This window comes from Cupressus sempervirens, chromosome 11 (assembly GCF_028749045.1).
Source record: "Cupressus sempervirens isolate cs-2001-9-10 chromosome 11, ASM2874904v1, whole genome shotgun sequence".
Taxonomy (NCBI): domain Eukaryota; kingdom Viridiplantae; phylum Streptophyta; class Pinopsida; order Cupressales; family Cupressaceae; genus Cupressus; species Cupressus sempervirens.
In genome coordinates, this window is record NC_143128.1 from 798,456,030 (window position 1) to 798,477,694 (window position 21,665).

The 21,665-nt window shown below is 38.3% G+C and overlaps 1 protein-coding gene across 3 annotated transcripts in view; it reads right to left on the reverse strand.

The window, feature by feature from the left end:
- The window catches only part of LOC149531994 (E3 ubiquitin-protein ligase At1g63170-like), a 75,438-nt gene that overhangs the window by 44,826 nt on the left and 8,947 nt on the right, over nt 1–21,665 (reverse strand). For all 3 annotated transcript variants that reach the window (XM_089809429.1, XM_089809428.1, XM_089809430.1), the window contains 2 exons: nt 9,150–9,269; nt 8,900–9,032 (listed from right to left, as the gene is read on the reverse strand). In XM_089809429.1, coding sequence (XP_089665555.1) covers nt 8,900–9,032; nt 9,150–9,269 — 253 coding nt within the window. The remainder of the gene's footprint in view (nt 1–8,899; nt 9,033–9,149; nt 9,270–21,665) is intronic.

The window sequence follows — 21,665 nt, forward strand, 5'->3', positions numbered from 1 at the left end:
CCTTCAGATCAATCTTGTGCCCCTTTCTAGGTATGTCGAACACCCTCGTGAATTCAGCAGTTGTGTATGAAATCTGTACGTCACAATCCAAGTTGGAGACAATGCTGATTTGCAAGTACCTATCATACATCTTGATCATTGGACGCAAGGGGCCTTCAAGTCCTTAATACAAAAAACATGCACTTGAACGACCCACTTTGAATGGCCCATTGTACCTACGCTCTCCTCAAACTGTCCTTCAAAGGATCGTTCTCTGCATCTTGTGCCACCATTTCCTGCACCCTAACCCATTCAAACTGTCAAATGGTATGGTCTATGGCATCACATAATCCTTGGAGAAAGCTGCAGATGTCATTACTACTTTCGATCTTACATTATTCTTCTTTCCGGTGTCAATGCACCTTGCAACCCGACCACCAGAAGGTCAAACCTATGCATTCATTGTCATGTTGCTACTTGAACCAAGGCCACTCAACTGTAACTTAGTCTTCCAACTATGTTTCCCTGTTGAAACCATAATCGTTTCTTGCTTTGTCGTTTTGATAAAAACGATTAGGGCTTTAGAGTGTCCTTTCTCTTTTGATGTTTGGTCAACTTCCAAATTCCCTTTGTTGTACAGCGTTACTTGCCTACACAGTCTTAGAGTTTAATGGTTTCCTAAGGGACTATCAGTGCTAAGAGTGTTTCCTCTGTGCGGCTTCTATGCTTCAAGATAGCTAGCTCCCCCACCTAACTCCTTCCTTGTTGTACGGCTTACCTTATTCTTCCTACTCGCTCCTAATGGTGTCGTCTTGTGCTCTTGGCAAAGATATATTTTCCTACAACCATTTCCTTACCAACGTTGTTCTTGCAACCATAGCCATGCTTGTAGTGTCGTACCCCTTCCTAAGATGTGTTCAATGTAATCTTTTTGTGTTTGTGTGAGGTTGAGCATCTTCCAATCCTTCGGTATTCTTCTAGTGTTGTTTTACACAGGATGTCCTCTTTGCTCATGTATGTCGTCACCTAGCGTGTATGGAATCTGGTCGTGAATGCATTCTCTATCCCAATGTTTTTATTGTGTTTGCATTACTGGCTACATGTGTGTCTTTCCTTTCCTTCCCAGTTGGTCACGGCCTTTCTTCTTGCCTACAATTGCCCGCATGGTGCATTTTTTAGTGATGCCTCTCTTTTTAGAGTAATTGCCTAAGCATGTATCTCTTCTCATCACACAGCAAAACCCTTTCTCTTTGGACTTAAGTGCTCTTTGAAAGTCATACGGTACTTGCTCAGTTATAATACTCCTTAATGGTTGTGCAGAGTTGTTGATGTGTATGTGGATCGTACAACACTACTTTGATTATGTCCCTAAGGAGTATGATGGTTATCAATTCCTGCTTGGGTGCGATGACTCCCTTTATACTGCACGGTGTTTTTTTCTCATACCATATGGCACATTATCTTAAGGTTGTACGATGAAGCATTTCCACACGGTGTCTTTCCCTACCACCATACAATAAGGTTATTCTCTGCCTTCAGATGCTTCACTTATTCGTACTATAATTATTTTCTCTCCAGATGTTTGGTGACTATTTCCTAGACTGTGCGGCGGATCCTTATTATGACAGCACCATCTTGGAGGGCGTATGGTGGCTTTTCTCACCTTCAAATGCCCTTTTCCAACACATACTCCAATGACTTACCTTCTGATACCTTCTTTCTAGATCGTAAGTTATTTCTCAATACCAATGTTTTCTTTCACTTTCACTATAAGACATGTCCTTTCTCTAGAGATCATATAGTATATTTCTAATTGCTTCTGCGAGCTCCTTGAGGGTTGTACAATTATATTTACTCATGATATAGTAGTAGTTTCCTTAGTTGTTGTTTTTGTTAAGTTTGTAGTTACATTCAGATTGATATGATGATGAGTTTCATTATTGATAATATAAAGATTTAATTATATATAGTGGGGATATCGTGTGTGATGTAGATGCAATTTTGGCTTGACAAGATGCAATGCACTATCATTGATTATGTTGGAGAAATACTTTCTTACTAGCCTATGTCAATATGATAGGGTTGGACCATGTAGATCTAGAAGAGGAGGTCACAAAACTCTATCATGGTAAACTGCACAAACACACCATTACTAGGAGTGTCCTAGTTGGAATCTCTTATAGAGCATGACATGAATTGATTTCTGGATATGTACAGAATGAAAGATGGTTGATATTGATCCTACTTGGTTATGGCGGCAATGCATAAAGTATGAAAGATGAATTGAATATTCCCCATGGAAGCTTAGAATATGGAGGGAGAGATAAAATAAGAACCTTAAGGAAGAATTATCGAGATATAACTCAATTATTCACACAAGATGGTACAAGTAATCATTTGTTGCAATTTGGTAATATATCATTAGCATACATACAGTTCATGTACTTTTGAGAAGAAACCTAAGACCTTGGAAACTAACATTAGTCTCCTAATAATGTAATATATATTATAATGATGATCACATAACAGAGAGGATAGAACTAATACTCAATAAAAATAGGAAGAGGTGGCAATACAATGATTAAAAGTTGAGAAGAAGAATTATCATCTTCCCACTTTAAGGGTCATTTTCTTATAGGAGAAATTAAAAATGAGGGATTCTGACACATCCGTCAAAGGGAGCAGATAGAGGATATGGTTCCGTCAACCTTCAGTGATATCGATCATATTGATTCAGCGGGAGTAAGTCATGTTGTGATAGAATCTTCAATGATCGATAAATTGTAACAGTCAAGAGGACTATAATTCATGCAACTATGTGATCTTAATGAGCCTACCCTTTGTGTACATCATATGAAAGCAGTGACTTCATTTGAACCATCTACGATAAATGATAAATGATACTTGACATATGAGTTGTAGAGTCATTCAAGTGACACAATCATACTCAATCAAGATATTGGTGTATTATGGAAGAGTTTGTGTTTGCTTCTACTATTAAGCTAAATGAGTGTTTGGATTTTCAATGGATAAAAAGAGCAAGTTAGAACTTAGAAAGGAGTTATCATATTTGATACAAAATTCTTCAAAATTATAAATAAGTGGAAATTTTACATTGCGAGGGGAACAATAGTCAATGTTCCATTCCTACTCTTAGAGGGGAGATGTTCCATTTTGAAATAATCTAAGAAGAAAATTTTGAATCTTCATGTGCAGATAAGTATTCTTATTTATGACATTTATCTCTCTCTTAATTGTAATTTCTATATATATATATATATATATATATATATATATATATATATATATATATATATATATATATATTATAAAGTTTATTTGCCTTGATCTTTCCTTTATGGTTGGGGATGTTCTTACAGGAAAAGAAAGTTGGTACTGTAAACATGCTGCCAAATATTGGGTAGAATCAACCTAATGATAGTAGCTCCAAAGACCTGATGATCAAGATGGATAAAATGAGACTCTCATCTTTGATGACTAAGATTATGAGAGTCTTCTACATTAAGAGGGAGTATGACACTTCTTCGAAGGCAACGCAAGAGCTTAGAAGATTGATACTCAGAGGGAGTCTAGAAATACATGTGGGTCACTGTATGTTGATGGGCCTACTCCTCTGTATATTATGATGAAGTATTGACTTATCACTACAAAATCTAAAGATTGATATCAGATTCAAAGTGATTTCAATAAGTATCCTTGGGTGAAGAGAGTTTTTTTTTTTAAGGAAGTAACTAGAGGACCTGATTTCCCAGGATCAATGTTCAGAGGGAGAGAGTTTGAGATGCAATCCTTCGTAGATGATATTTTTTCTATGAGGTGAAGTTCTAAGAGAAATTCTTCATAATGCGCTCTTCTCTGAGAGAGAAGTATGAGGTGAAAACCCTTTGTTCCACCCCCTAGTGGCAGCTATGGTGGGTACACCCTTTGACTTGGTTCATGGTGGATATCATGTGAGTTAAGTTACATGATGCTATTGTAGATATGTCATGAAAGATGACAATCTTTCATTGATGTATATATTTAGAGGGGAGTTATTGAAAAGCGATGATCTTATCAATAACTGGACCTGTTATCATAATAGTTTACATTAAGTTGTTGTCTCGGTGTGCCGGAAGTTATGATAACGAACAAAAGGTAACTATTGTAAGATGACGATCTTATAAATAGATGACCAACCTTTTAATACCAAAAAGTATTGAAGGTTATTGGTGTCATTGTTATAGGCCAGATTCTGTCGGACACATTGATATCCATCATGATTATAGGCCGGATTTTGCCGGACATCATGAAAATTATTGGTGTCATTATTATAGGCCGGATTCTGCCAAACACATTGATATCCATCATGATTATAGGCCGAATTTTGCCAGACATCATGAAAATGATTGGTGTCATTATTATAGGCTGGATTCTGCCAGAGACATTGATATCCATCATGATTATAGACCGAATTTTGCCGGAATGAAAATTATTGGTGTCATTGTTATTAGGCAGGATTTTGCCAGACACATTGATATCCATCATGGTTATTAGGCCGGATCTTGCTGGACACCATGAAAATTATTGGTGTCATTGCTATTAGGTCAGTTTTTGCAGGACACCATGAAAGTTGTTATGGTCCTTCAGGCCGGATATTGTCAATCACCATAACTTAAATCTTTTATAGACCACACTTAAGGTGATATTCAAACTTATATTAAAGTTATAATAATTGCTTAATTTCCCTCCTTGCTAAAAGGAAAAGTGTTGAGAAATTTAGTCTCATTATGAATTGTAGCAAATTCCTTATATAATATATGTGTGTGTTGATGGAGTTATGTTGATATCCTTAAATATGTCATTCTAGGAATATCATTTTGATATGATATCTCTTCATATAGTCAAGAACTTAATATGTCTATATCAATCATTCTTAACTAAGAGGGAGTGTTAAGTTTGTAGTTACATTCAGATTGATATGATCATGAGTTTCATTATTGATAATATAAATATTTATTTATATATATTGTACATATGGTTAGTTATATTATTTTATACTAAGTAATGATGTTTAAACTTTGGAGACATGTCTCTTCAAAAGACATGTCTCCTTCTCTCATACCTATATGATATCCAAATCTGCATTTGAAACATATCAATTACATGGTCATATTATTACATTTGCAAAAATGATCTATGTTACTTAACTGTTTTTGGTTGCCACTTTGTTGTTTTGTGCAATCTAGAGAGAATTAGTTAGGAATGCTTGCAGACATCTCCCTTCGTAACTAATTTTACCAACAATCTTTCACAATGCTTTATCGTCGTAGACCTGATTGGTCTACGCGGCTTGCATATGCAGCCCTTTGTTGTATGTACTCTACTATCTTCGACAATTCTCTACTATTGTTGTTAATGGAATCATACCCAGACTAATGATCTTGTTCTATTTTGAACTTGGGGAAGCTTTTTATATTTGGCCATGCAATTTAGAATCATCTGCACTGGCTAATACCATGTGGTGGTCTTGTCCTCTCAACTTGACTTTGTCTATGGATCGTCCTGTTTTATATTCTTCCTTCATTGTGCGACTGTCTGCCCCCTCGCTTGAATACCCCATGTGACTCCTTCCTCTATGTAGTGTTGTGCAGTGTTGGCTAGATGATCTCTTGTACGCCCTCAATCCTTTTTCCCCTCCATGTGCCTTCTGCTACACACTCCTAACACGGTACCCTTGGTGCCCATCCAATATTTTGCACAACCGAACATCCATCCTACACTATAACCTTGCATCCATATCACTTTCGTAGCACTTAAACATACCTTGTGGCTCTTCCTTTAACATCTCTACTCGTGTCACCTTCCATATGCAATTTCCTCTTACCCAAGGACCAATGTCCACAATTAATTTGTTTTCTATCACCTTACTAATGCATTGGTGTGTCCTTGTCTTTTGTTTAGTACAATGTGCACGTGCAATCCGAAAGGCTTCTCCTTCATCACACGATTCTTTTTATAGCTTCCCTCACCACACAAATTTTTTTATCGTCACCCTCACCGCACAGTGTTCTTTTTTTTCTTTTGCAATTGGTTATATCACTTCAGCTCGTATGGTCCCTACTTCTACACAATGTATGGTGCTTTTGGTTAGGCGAGCGTTGCACAACAAATAAAACTATCGATTGTGAATTGTACATCTCCCATCATATAGTGACGACACTTGCCCATACGATGAATCACCAAACGCTGGCTTTTGCCAACCAGACAATGCTCATTGCATGACAATTGTTGCGCAGCATATGATGGGGTCACCATACCCTGAAAGTTCTTTTTTCTTTTTCTTCTTTGATTTTTTTCCTTTTTTTACTATTATTCCTAATCTATTTGATCTTCCACGACATCATCTACTGGCTTGGGTCACCCTTCCATTTTCTCTTACTTCTTGTACCTTGTATGGACCGAGCAACCTGACTTTAATTTTTCCTAGTTTGATTTCATTTTTCTATTTACATTTCAATACCAGTTGCCCATAAGTGAATTGTATCCACCTCAAGTGTTTGTCATGCCACGCCTTCCTTCTCTCTTGAGCGACCTTCGTTGCCCACTACACCATCCTTTGACACTCATCCAATTTATTCAAGGTATATAACCTCTCCCAAAGGCTTTCCATATCTCCCAACCAATTTTCTATTGCAGTTCTCAAACTTGAAACTATGTACTCTGCAAGGACAATAGCTTCTTGTCAATACATCAACTATAATTGTCTCTCTAGTAATTACTTTGGACGTCTATTTGTACTTTGTGCCTACTATAAGATGTCTGAGGTAACTACGAGAGAGACAATTATAGTTGATGTACTAACAGGAAGATGTTATCCCTGAAGAGTACATAGTTTCAAGTTTGAGAATTGCAATAGAATACTATGAGTTGTCCACTCAATCACTTGTGAGTTGTATCAGAATATTGTACCTATTGATAATTTGTTCATAATGAACCTTGTTGTGCTAGATGTCGAGTTGTCCAACAAGGCTCATACCTCCACCCATTTTGTGAAGTACTCTTTTGCCACCACAATGTATTTGCATCTCCTTCTTCTGCTAGCATTCATTGGCCCAATGAAGTCAAGTCCCCACCTTTCACATAACCCATGTGCCTATGAGGGATTCAAAGGCATGAAGTCTCGCTTCAATGGTTTTACAACCCTCTCACATCTGTCCCAGTGGACGACCACTTCCACAATCATTGTAAATGTAGGCCCACCATAGACCTACAAGTAGTACCTTTCTTGTTGTAGTGTCGGTTCCCATGTGTCCACCAATCAGACCTTTGAACCTTCATGTGCCTCCTAAAGGACACTCAGGACTTCTTCCTGTATAACCCCGAAGTACCTAGCCCAAACCCATCTTATCCAATAATTCATTGATCAACTGGAACATCCTACCAACTTCCTTCTCTCCCTGGGCGACATGTCCCTCCGGAATTGGGATGTGGATAGGTAATCACCAAAGCTTGTGTATTCATGTTGGCAATATTGCTATATAAGATAGATGTGTATCTAGGAAATCATCATTCACCCATCCAGTATTTCTCCAAGCTTGATGCAAGAAAGTTGGTTGGTAATTACAGGCCTCTTCCCTAGTCGTACAATAATGTTAAATGTAAACTCTTGCAGCAATAACAACCATATGTTTACTCTCCCATGTATTATGGGATTGTTGACCAAATACATCAAAGCTTGATGGTCTGCATAGAAAGTGAATGGTGTTGCCAACATGTAGTGTTGAAATTTTGGAATGGTGTACACCATTCTAAGGTCCTCCCTCTACATCATGCTGTATTTTTTCTTGGCCTTAGACAATAACCTGTTGGCAAAATACACAAGTAATCCAACCTATGTTCTCCCACCTCTGCCAATGTGGCTTTATTTGCAAAATTGGACGCATTCACATGCACATGAAACTCAGTGTCCCAATTGGGGTATGCCAATATTGATGCACCAACTAGCCATGTCTTCAACTCTTGGAATGCTTCCTCCCATGCCTTGCCCCAAGTGTATGGTTCTCCCTTCCGTGTGAGTTTCTCTAACGGGTATGATGCTTGAGCAAGACTTTTAATGATCCTTCAGTAACATTCTATGTGCCCCAAGGTCTCCTCCTCTGTAATGTTTGTAGGTGCTTCCATTTCTACAATTACCCATACCTTGTTCAAATCTATCATTAACCCTGCCTTGCATACAATATGCCCTACTAGCTTTCCTTGTCATACCATAAACCTGCATTTCTTCAGGTTTAGTGCCAGTCTCACTCTCCTGCCATTTCAAATTTCTAATTTTATTGTCATAAATCTCAAATTTTCAAATGTTATTTGATGGCCCATAATTTTATTTTTACTTTTGTTTTGTCTTAAGTCATAAGTTGATATAGAACGATAAAATTAGAAAGATGGAACTCAATATATTAGCTTTTTTCCTTCTTAGAACTATATGATGAATTTATCTGCACTGAAATTTATTATTTATTTGTGTTTGGACATCTGAGGGGAACTTATGCCAGCATCCTCATGTCCCAGAAAATTGACATGGATGCGTAAGGCTAATAGAACACAGATTTTATCGATTTTATAGTGAGTTCACATGATTAAAAGTTGGCCAGATAATTAAGCATGCCAAAAGCATAGTACCAAACATCTATGCTATCTCTAGAGTGTCATGTGCTACATGACAATGAATACACAACTACATTGATTAGAAACAAAACTCTCTTTACAGTTCATAAACTTCCACACAATCTGCCTATCATGCACATGGATGAATCAATTATAACTTTTTGTGGATTCCAACCTACTAACAATTCACTTCTCAAAAACTGGAATATGCTGAATCTCAATTAAAGCAGTGAGACAAGGCTTTCATGTGAGATACCTGATCTGCCACAGCATATAGAATAGCAATAATGCATGGAAGACAACAGCAAACAGCTATGCCAATCACACAGGCCAGAGCTACACAAAATACGACAAAAAATACATCGAATGCCAAAAATACAACGCATAGCCTGCAATAAACATTGAGAAACCTCATAATCATTAGAATGTGTGCCCGCAGTAAAGACGAAAATAACTGATTAGCTTATTTACATTTTGTTTCAAGAAAAATCTGGAGGATTACATACCAATAAAGTTTGGGGGCATCATGAGTAAGAGCCTGACCACCAGCAGATATCCAGTAAAATCCAACTATCCACCATATGAATGAAAACATTGTGTTTGCAGACTCCAACCGCTTTGCTATGCTGAAAATTAAAATGAGGCATAATTATCAACTTTCGGCATAAACAATTCTAGTTTGCTTTATAACTCAAACTCCAATTTCATTTAGATAATCTGGAAGTAAGGTGAAGATTGAATCAAACACATTGAAACATTTAAGTCATTATTTCTTATACTCAAATTTCTTCTATGATTGAAAATAAGTGATGCCACTCCAGGTTACCAGTTTCCCCATAGATTGCATGCTTTTTACCAAAGGAGACTTCCATTTAAAAATACTTAACCTTTTGAATCACATTCTGAATAGTTCTGTAGCAAACTAGTTCATCACTATTTGATACGACATGATTGAATATTCTCTTCCTACTCATGCATTCCACCAAGTATGTGAGCTGAATCTTGAAATTAAACTCTATTGACACTGAATCTCTTCCAATCCAATAATGAGAAACAATAAGCAAACTTTGTTTACATATTAAACAAGCTATGACTTGCTCCAACATTTGGCATCCATCAACTAGGAGACCAGAAGGTGAATTTATTTGAAACTGAATGTTTGGTCTTCCAAAGCAAGTTTCCTAGTCATCTGTATCAAATGAAGTTTATCAATTCAGTCGGTCTCTTGGGCAACAAGACACAGCCAGGTCAACACCCTATTGTAAACTCCATCCAAAAGACAAGTTTCTTTCATACTGGCCCCTCCAAAAGGGTGAATAATATGATAACTACATTACATGACTATTTTTTATCAATCTTACCTCTGCATTTCATCTGCATATAATGATTAAAATACATTGGAAATTCATATGTAATGTGCCTTTGAAGGTTTTTCTTTCATTCTAATCAATGTGAGAATTCGACCCTTTTTGGTACATTTAATTCACCTTGGAGTTCACTAGTGTCCCTATTCCATTGAACAATAAACCACTCATGTCAAAATATTTTGTCCTATATCTACCATTTTAGTTGGATGTAGTATCTAGCATTTTGGCCCAAGGCCTATAGTCTTCTGCTTTCCTTTCTACCTTCTGTGAAGGAGATACTGAAATCTTCTAATGTTCAAGTATCAATGTCCATCAAATCAAAAATTAAAATTGAATTTTTTTCAATTAGATAAATAAGGCATGTATGTGAAGATATTAATTATTCCATAAATGGATACATTTCAAAATGTAAAATTTGGACAATATTTTCAACCTACATATTGCTCAATAAAAAATTATCAATTCACCAATTCTAATTTTAAATAATCATCAACCAGCAATTGTTTTCCTGGAAAACAATCGATAATGTTTCCCCTGCTATAGATTGAAACAACTTGTTTGCCCTTACAATTTTACTCATTACAACACCAAGATTCATGATAGAACCAAATCTGAAAGATTGAAGCTAATGTAAAAACAATTTGCCAAATAATTGTTTTAGAAGTAGCAAAGTCAAGATCAAAAATCATCACAAAGAAAATCAAACCAATTGCAAAAATTTAGCCTCTTTTCTCACAAAGAAAATCAAACCAATTGTAAAAATTTGGCTTCTTTTCTCACAAAGAAAACCAAACCAGTTGTGAGCATACAGTATCTTTCATCAAGGATTCAATCTATTTTATAGACTTCATGATGACGATGATACTCTTGTCAACTTGGATGCGACATCCTTGTTTGCAAGAGTCCCTATTTATGCAGCAATTAAAATAACTAATAGTTAGGTGGTCAGAAAGACTGCTTCTTTTGGTTGGATTTCGCTTGAAATCAACTTTATAACTTTCAAGGTTTCCCTCTATGAACAACCTGAAGGTATTGCCATGTTTGGTCTCTATTTTCTCCCAATGCCATGGACCTTTTCATGGACAACATTAAAGAGAATTAGATTTCCATTTAAACAGCATGATAGACAGCAATAATTAAGGAAATACAAGAAGGCATCCCTGCCGAATTCCTCTTCACAGCTGGTCAATGGGCACTTTGCTGATGATACTTTTTCACTCTCATTGAGGATGAGGAGAATATTAGGACACCTTTTGCCTGGCCTCAGCTTTGGCTATTCAATGGCATAAAATTCTTTTGCTACAAGCAATTCTTTCTTTTGGCTCGTCCTCAGTTTCACCAGTATGAGAGGGAGGAAGATTCAACATGGGGAGGTTTTCCCATTTCTAGGCATTCATTTTGTTTTTCAAGCTTCCTCTATCAAGCTTTGGAATGCAATGCTTGCCAAAATGGAGAAAAAGCTTGATTACTAGATTACCAAGCCTCTTTCTCTAGCTGGTAAATTTCAGATTTGCTCAAAAGTTCTAGCTGCCAGATTTGCTCAAAAGTTCTAGCTGCCACATAGGTTTATTATTCTTCAAGTTGGGCTCCCTCTAAAGGCTCCTAACTAAAGCTGGAGCATCTCCTGAGGGACTTTCTTTGGGCAACAGACTCCGAGCATCATGGCTTTCACAGAGTGCCCTGGAAATAATCTTGTCTTCCCAAAGCATCTTCAGGACTTGGCCTCTTGTCCACCCAAAAGAAGGATATTGCTTTATGTGCCAAATGGGTCATCTGTGCTCTCACTGACAATGAAGCTTATAATATTCTCCTCGAGCATTGTATTTCTTCAGGACATCCAGTCAACATACCGACCTAGAAGGGGATTGGTTCTCAAACCCTTCTCATAACTCTTGAGCCAATGCAAATCAAGGACACTTTCATGGTGAAAAGTATTTGGAAAGCCTGAGAAGCAAACCCTTCTCATAACTCTTGAGCCAATGCAAATCAAGGACACTTTCATGGTGAAAAGTATTTGGAAAGCCTGAGAAGCCCTCAAACCTTGGCCAAAGATGGTCTTTCTACATTTGGTGGTCCCCCTTGTTTATTGTTAGAGGAATCCCGTTGGCTAAGGTTCAAGGGGCCATTGCTTTACATTTCTTCAAACATGGCATCCAGACTCCTAAAGACCTTTTTTCAAGGGCCACCATGAGTTTTCGCTCATGGGAGGACATCGGTAGACATTTGATCTTCTAGTTTCTACAGTGCCTCGTCATATGCTACACAAACTAGGGGTTCAATCAATGAAACCATGGTGGAAGGATTGAAAGCGGTAGCCTACCACTCCTATGTCCAACTACAAACCCAAGATGGGTTATCTCTGGCTGGTTCCTCACCTACCTATGGTTGATGTGCTCAATCAAAGATGACATTTGCAGTCTTCTCAAAAATAATAGAGACTTAGATTCAGTACCATCTAAAGTGCTATCACTGGAACAAAGTTTGGACACTTTGCTTGGTGCGTTCTTTTCCAGGGTTTGCCACTGTATTGGCTCTGGATTCATGATTTTTTCAAACCTTTTCGACCAGAGCCCTTTTCTTGGCATATGATCCTATTGGGAGATAATCCCAAAATTCCCTTCAAGTTTTCTCAGATTTGGCATACTTTCAAACAAGAGATTTTATTTACTCTGTGGAAGGATAGAAATGTTGTTTTGTTCACTCACAATTTTCTAGATATTAATGTCTCCATGTACACTAAGGCTTATATATTAAATAATGTTGTGATGCAGATTCATGTACAAACAGTACAAGGTTGTGCTAGAGGTGGCCCACCTTCAAGAATTGTTAAACCATTGGGGTAACACACCATGTATGGTTGCCAAAGTGCCACTGGATTCTGCCTCGACGAAACGTACTCCACCCCGTGGACGCCGGCGGGAAAGCAATTCCTCTGCTCACCGCTCACAAATGCCACATTCTTAGGCTCCCCGTCGTTCGCCCAGTGGTGGATTTGGTGACCAATATTACCACTCTATCTCTCCACAACAGGGTTCTGGCTCATCATCAATTGCTACTCCTGGTGATTCTAGTTGGCCATCCTCCAGTAGAGACCCAAAATGGTCATTCCCCCACCTAGATTTGGCGATTTTGCCACCCAAGGAGGAGGGAGAGAAAGATAATTTGTTGCTTCTAATGACAGGCGGGCTCCCCTTCAATCACCCACTAACCCCTCTGATGATTAAGGTTTTGACGATCGCCATGATCCTCCTCGCTCGGTTGACACTGCCTTGACCGCCTGAAGGCTATAAAACTGATTTTTTTTATGAATGGTTGTTAAGTTTTTCGGCCTTGGGCTGAGTGAAGTCTTGCAAGGTGATCTTTGTATCCCCCAGCGTTTTTTTTGTGCATATGTACTTAAATATTTAAATTAATAGAAAGTGACTATTCATCAGAGAAAAAAACATCATTTTGTGATGTTATTCTCTACAGGAAACCCAAGGGATCCTTCTCTTCTCAAGTTTACTAAGTAACTTCCCATAGTAACCTTTACCTTCATACATCATCTCATCGCTCCAAACTAGTGCAGGAATTTCAAGTACTAACTATGAGAGCTTTTTGAGGTTGTGATAGCAGGAATTCACTCACTTAACTAGAGTTCATCAAATGAACAAGTACTCAAATAAGCACATCTCCACCCTTTCCCCTTCTTTCGTCCAGCTAAGACTTGCCTACTGTCACTTTCTTCGTCACAAGAAGCAAATATACTCCTTGATGCGGTGTAGATCCTTTTTTGCCTCTCTCCTACAATCTTTGAAGCTCTTTTGGCACATCCTTTTCCCTCGCCACCTCCACTCGGAACTTCTTTCTCACACCTCCACACTCTATGGTATCCCCGGCTAGTCCCCTCTCCACCTCACCCCTCTTCGTTGCCACCTCTTCACTTTCTCTAGCATTAGTGAGGCAGTTAGGGGCAAGAACAGTAGCAGGACAGTGGATGAGGAACAGTTCCAAGTGGAACTCTTTAAGCTTGGTATTATGGTTTTGGGCAGCTTCCTCACTCTGCTCTCTAACATAGTGGTTGTATTGGCTTCCTTGATTCCTGGTCACGCCAAATTATCTATCTGATTCATTACTCTAGGTTAGTCTTGGACCCCGATATGACCATCTTATCCATGGAGCTCGACCGGTAGTATTGTTGGGCTAGGAGGTAGGTCGCTTTTCATACAAATTTTCAAACTATGGACCACATTTTGACTATGCAAACTATCATTGAGGAGGCTTGGCACCGCTCAATGAAAGTCTGTTGTTGCTAGATGAGAGATTGAAATTGATATTGTTTTCTTTTTTCAAATGAGAGATGATTTGGTGAACCGTGTCCCTACACTCAATTGTCCATTCTCCCAATTCCTTCACTTGGCCTTCTTTATCAATGAATTCAAGGATAGACTAGCATTTAATTGTATGGAAAGTAGAAATCTCTTCTTTTATCCTCTTTCCCTCTCCTTTTATATACTTGAGTTCATCCATGCTTAGCTGATCATTCTTTCAATTTCCCCTAGTTCAATAGGTGCATCTAGGTACCCTTTGAGTGACTTTACATGACTAGTAACAGAAAAATAAGCAGGCCTCCATCTTTTAACAATGTCTTCAAGCTTGGGCCTATTATCTTGAAATGTTCTTTGCATCTCCAATAGGGTGTTCTACTCATCGCACACATCATCACATTTGCTAATGACTAAATTCATCCTACAAAGTAGAATTTGTTCCATTACATTGTATACCTATGTGGGAATTTCTTGTAGAAGTCCTTCATAGGTAGTTTTTAACCCTTTAATTTCTTCTTCATAATTGCTCCTTTTTGCCTTCCAATCTTCATCGTCCCTATCAATATCCACAAGCTGAGGTGGGGCATCCCTATGCAATATAATGGACTTGTTTTGGTTCACTTAATTGCTTTAGTTTCTTCCTCAAAAAAGCATCCTCAACATACATTTTATCATAACTTTATTCAATTCAATTTCCCTTAGCTCATTTGATTAGTTTGTTATTGCATACATTTGACTCAATCCTTGATGAACCTTGATGATACATAAGCTCAATTATTGCCATTAACAAGGAATTGTTCTTTGGGTATGTATTATGGGTGCACCATCCTCTCCTTCTAACATGTGTGGCATCTTAGGCTTATGGAGGCTCTTAATACTAACCCATGTACCCAACATCTTTTTTTTTGGGTTGTACCCTAATCCGCTTATCTTTTGATCAATGTCAAATTCTGCAATAAACATTGGATCATCTTGTTTTCTAACTTGCTCAAGCAAAAACAAATGTTTCAAAGGTAAACCTGGCAAAATTAGCATATCACATTTTGGCAATGTTAACCAGGTGCACGCATCGGGTGCTCGTACATCCTAGGTGTGGGTACATCGCACACTTGCGCTCTACCACCATCGGCGGGTGCGGGGGATTTTCTCAGGTATGGGGGTGCGAGGTTGCAAGCTGGGTGCTTCCAAGGGACATGCGGGGTGCATCCGATGCCCATGTTGAAACGTCAATTTTTTTAAGTTTCTTTATATTAACTTACCCATGAGGGGTCTGGTAATTCTAGTAATGACACCTTCAGTTTTGGGGATGATTAGAGAGCTCCCACCCTTACATTCTCATTATTGACATTTTGTAGATTGTAGTATTGTGCTCACTTTGATATGGCCATGATACATTCTTTCATTTCATTGTTTCATGCTACTTTGCTCATTGTAATCATGCGCATCTTGATCTTTATGATATATCATATTTATAATTCAAACAATGAATTTTGAATCTTTCATCTTTGTAAATTTATAGTATTTTTTATTTATCATTATCATTATGTTTAAAACTTTAATGTTATTAATGTTACAACTTACTATGAGTATGTTACTGTTGTGAGGTTCTCACACCATCACCCCAAATGTTGGGGACCCCCCTTTTTTTAATCGTCTTGGCAAAATTTTTGAGTTGTCAAAAAATATTTGATTTGATTTTTGAAAAACTTTAAGTCTTGGACACCTTCAGGGCCAATGGGGAGAGAGTTAGATTTATTCTCACCCACTCTCAACTTGATTTTCCAGTACAACCAATTTCATCCTTAGGCCAGACAAAATTTCAAAGAGCAACACTTCGCAGGATAAAATTGTAAATTTTGTACTTAGGTGATTTGTTTGAAAATTTTGGATGTAATTGCATAAATTTGAATAATTTTTTAAAAGTGAAATTTTGTTAAATTTGAGTTTTTGGAAACTCTTGAATTTCTTTGGTGAAAACAAAAATTTCTTTTGTGAAGATGAAATCAAATTGCAAAATTGATTTTAAACTCTAAAAATGATTTTATTCTTGTCAAAAATTTTGCTTGGCAAAATCGATTTGAATTGAATTGCAAAAAATTGGCTTTAATGGACTAAAATTGCCTTGAAAATTTTCTAGCCTTTACTGAAATTGGTAATTTAATATTGATGAAATGGTTTTTGGCTAGCCAAAATCCAATTTTAATGACATATTAATTGCTAAATCATCATTAAATGGAAACATTTAGCATCTCCAAAGCATTATTCACTTTATTTTGCAATCTTGGTCTAATTGGCAATTTTTAAAAGTAAATTTCATCTTGACAAAGTTAATTTTTAGCTAAGCATTTAATTGGGCACCAGTTTAGTGTTCTAATTAATATTTTTGTTGCTCTTAGGGTCCCAGTCAGCCAGCTAGGAAGGAGAGGCAAGTGGGGTATAAGAGGAAGCTCTTCCCCTTTATTTCTTCATTCCTCACTCCTCCACTTTGGTGCTTGGGCGATTTTTCTAAGGCAGATTGGCATCTTTGTTGGGTGATTTTTCCAACTTGGGCAGATTGGCATTATTGTTGGCAAATTTCTTCATGGTAGAGATCTCTATGTTTGGCGATTTTCCATGATTGAGGGCAGATCTGCACCATTGGTGATTTTTCATGATTAAAGACAAATTTTCCATGATTGGCAACTTTCTCTAATGCAGATCAGACTTCCTATTCTTGGCGATTTGTTTTGGCAAGGGGAAACGTTTTCAGAACTGCAAAGTTGGAGGGCAAATTGGTTGTTATTCAAGTCTGATCTTGTATTTGCTAGAGGGCTGCGATTTTTTTTTTTTCAATGCCCTAGCTGATTTTGAGGTCTGATTTTATATCTTCTAAGAGCTGCTTTATTTTTTTCCATGCCCTAGCTGATTTTGAGGTCTGATTTTATATCTTCTAAGGGCTGTGATTTTCTCCCAAGCTTGGACGATTTTCCTTGGAGGAAGAAACACATGATGAAGGTCTAATTTTGGGCAAATGGTGGACGATTCCGAGAGCACCAAATTCTGATTTTTCCAACTAGGGCATCAAGATTTGCAAGGGATTTGAAATTCTTAAGTCTGATCCTAAATTCCAAAAAGAAGACCCGGCTATTGGTAAAGGTAACTTCAAATCATTTGGAGTTGAAAGGGGTCTTTAAGCTGATTTCTCTCTTTCATTCTTTTCTAGATATTCTCTCCTTTGGTTCTTCTTGCATTCATCATCCACCACTTCTTTATCCCATCATAGGCTGAAGTTTGGAGATTGATAAGGGTAGAATACATAATAGGACACTTGAAGAGGCAGAAATAAGCTAGACCACCTTAGGTATTTAGGACGGAGATATAAGTGTAGTCCATCCTAAGGCAAATGCGAGGCAGAAATAAGTGATAGTCCCACCCCTAGAAAGAAGATTGGAGATTGATAAATGTAATGATAGGGCATTTGGTGAGGCAAAAATAAGTGTCCATCAATAGAAAGAAGGTTAGAGATCGATAAAGGTAGTCCATATCACTTAGAACGAAGGGGCAGAAATAAGTGTTTAGGCTGGTAGATGTTAGCGCAAGCAAGAGCCTTAAGAGAACAAACACTAAGAAACACAAAGAGGATATGATGCCCAAAACAACTTTTTTCTCGAAAATGAGGCGAATAACCGATACCAATGTTGGTACAGTAAATATGCTACAGATAAAGGACAGACTAAAGAAAGGACAATCCCCTTGGCAAAGAAGATATACAGGAGCAGAATTGTACACGCAACAGTTTTTCCTCCTACATTGCCCTGTCCAAAATTGGTTATGGAGTGTGCATCCAAGTTTGATTTGATCAACAAATCCATCACTTTTGATGAAGGGAAGAGGGTGTTGGCCAATATTGGCGGACAAGCGATTGAAGAAGCATTTAACATACCCCTGTACAAGAGCATGATAGTGGTGATGATTGATCAAGCAACTAAATCATTTCAGGATAACTAGGAGGCCTATTTCACACATCTCAAGCAAGATTGGCTACACGAGGGAAAGAAAGGCGTAACCAGGTCATCAAAGCTTACAGTGGCGGACTTCAAATCAAAATATGGAGAGCTTATTGTGCTTCTTAGCCAGATCATGGGCCTAGCTCAAGGTATGCAATTTGAAAACTGGATGTGCTTCTTTATTGATGAAATTGAAAAAGGAAAAAGAAGATTTGATTGGGCTAGGATCATAAGCGAGAATCTAGAGTTGCAACTTAGAACCATACAAAACCAAAAGCAATTCTACATGGGATCCTATATGTTTTACCTAATTGCTAGATTGTACAAGAGTCTGGGACTTAAGGCCTTAGGAGAAGTTGGCAGTGGGCCAGGGCAATATTTGGTGCATGAATGTTATCCACAACTTCACTTGCACAACAATAAGGATTACAAAATGTTTTGTGATGCCTTCGCCATGAAAATGGTAAGGATATTACAAGGGACACCTACTAAGAGACTTTCACCAGAAGCAGAAGCAAACATAAAGAAGTTTCGGAGTTGGTTCATCCAATTTCTGCAATTCACCTACATTAGAGTACCAGGGAGCACAGTTTGTCCCAAGAGACTTCCAAGATATCCACCCGACAAGGTAGTTTTGATGGAATTGGCTAGGCAACTTGAGCACTATGATAGGATAATGAGAAATGAAGGTAAAACAGGGATTACCTTCTCATTCGAAATTGGCAATGATAGTTGCCCCAATCGGGTCACCTTTGTAGTTGCGAAAAGGGAATTGGAATGGTATCATCTAAGATGGTACAGGGCAAGGCAAGGATTCGATCCTAATGGTCTTTTCAAAGTATCTCATGGAAATGTATTTAAGCATGTTCCCACTATAGAGGACTTTTGGGCCAATGCCAAAGATGACTTTCATGTGAGAAAGCTAGCTTTCTCAAGATTATTGGCAAACATGATGAGAAATATCAAATGGAGAGGCCTTGATATTCCCGATCAACTGGAAGATGATGGTAATGCGTTGAGAGAAGATTATGGTACAGTAGAAGGAACAGAGTTGAATCCAGTAGATTGGGATGATCATCAGGATCCTTCCTTGGAGGCAGCCACAAGAGCAGTTGATTTGCATATTGAGTCGTGGTATAATTAAAGATTAAGGAAGCTGCAAAGTCAAAGGATTCCCCTTATGAGGAGATGAAACCAAAAGAGGGTCCAGCGGAGTCAGTCGAACAGAAGGGTGAAGGAAGTAGCCGGCAACAAGAAACAGTTAGGAGCAAGAAGAGAAGTTTGGAAGTTGAGAAGAGCAAAGGACATCCAGAACCTCCAGCCAAGAGACAGCATACAGCTCCATCAAAAGAAAGCATAATTGAGACTAGAAGCCAAGAGGTCAATTCAAGTGATAAAGGGGCTGCGGTAGAGGTGAGCTCTGATTAAGAATCAAGTGGTTATAGTGAGAGCATCGAGTACTCCCCTCTCTCAAAAAATCGACAAGGTGATGATATGGCAATAACTAGTGGAGAAGAAGATGGGCCGTTGACATTGAGGCAATAAGTCAGGCACCCGAGGCCATTGGTGATGCTTTGTTAGTCAAACCAAATCCAAATTTAGGGAGATGCACCGCACCGCTACGGTTAAGGCAAATGCTTATGCCAAGAGGCGAGGTAGTAACTGCCCGAACAGTGGAAGACATCCAAGGACTAATAGAAAAGGGTGATAGCGAGAACCAGAAACAAATGGCAAAGACGATGGCAAAGGTAATCAAGAGCGACAACGATGGTCACCGAAAGGTTCGAATTGCTATCCCAATAGTCAACAAGGCAATGGATGAGATTGTGGCCCAGGAATATGAGATAGTGGAACACAACTTGGGAAGGAACACGGATGATATGGAATGTGAAGAGATCCAAGAGGGTATAGCGTCAATCAGAGAAAGGTTGAAGAAGGCAAATGAAAGGATCATAAAGTTGGAGGTCGCGAACAAATATTGGAGAGATTGCCAGCCTATCCAACAGTTGCACCAGGCAGCCCTTCCTCAAGACAACAAGAGCAACCTAGAAGAAATATCGGCTCAACTACATGAAGTCAAGGATTGGATCCATGATACAATCCAAGATGGGCAAAATTTCTTGCCTTCCTTCATCTCAACATTCCGGTCATTGGTGATTGTTAGACATAAGTTCAGAATATTTGAAGAGGAGTGGAAGGATTTCCTTCTAGTCAAGGATTTAGCTACTCCCAGGCTACAGGCGTTCATTGGGCTACTAGAGGCATATTTGGAAAGGGCCAAGTTGGTCGATGAAAAAGGATTGAGTATGGTTGAGTCTTGGTTTGTTGCCTTGACTACCAAATTGAGAACACTCGAGGAGATACAGAATGCAGTTGCACAGCATAGCCCAAGCATCGACACTTCCATTTCAACCATGATGAGTGACGTTAGGGTGGCGCTTGATTTTGAAGACATCCGAAAAGAGGACATTGATGAGATGACACTTGGATCAAGATTGAATGAGTTGGGAAAGATTGCTATCAAGAAGAAACATTTGGGCACCCTTTCCTCCCTCAATGCCTTTATCGGATTTGCAAAAGAGTATGAGAAGGACCATATGAAGACACTACAAGCAGCAAGTAGCGTGACGAAATCGACTGAGCTCAAGATAAAGCATACACCTTGTCCTCCCATGGAAGAAGTCAACGAAAGGCTAGCTAAGTTCATTGCCTTAGCTAAAAGAATGAAAGAAAACGGGAGAGTTATATTAGAAGATCATTTGATGTAAGCCCAAGTGGCAATTTCTCTTTCTTCTAGGATAGGACAAGTGTTTAATTCTGATTGGCCACCATTTGGTGCCTTCTCATTGGTTGCCACTTTTCCACTTTTTTCATTGGTCCATTGACGAAGTGGCGTCTTCTCATTGGCCGATGGGGTGGCAACCCTAATTAGGGTTTCTATGATTCAATTTGGATCGTCGGTTTTGCCTCTTTATCTCTATCGTCGATTGTACATTTTGGCCTCTATATAAGGCCATTTGCTCTCATTTGTAATGGTCGGAGAAAATTGTTGCATAAGATAATGCCAAAATTGCCTCTCTTTATCATTGTTGTGACTTGCATGGTGATTAAGAACATTTGGTATTGTTGCATGGTTCTTCTTCCACTAGTTAGATTAAGATTTTCATTTTAAAGTTGCTAAAATAGATTTCATTTCAAGTTGCTAAGTAAGATTAAGAGTAGATGGATAGTTGCATGGTAGCATTAGTGGATGTTTGATAGGGATCAATAACTAGGCCACTAGCATCCTAGCGGCTTGTTGGGAAGCCTTGTGTGGTAAACTAGATTGTTTTCCATTGACTCATTGCATCTAGGGAGGTGGA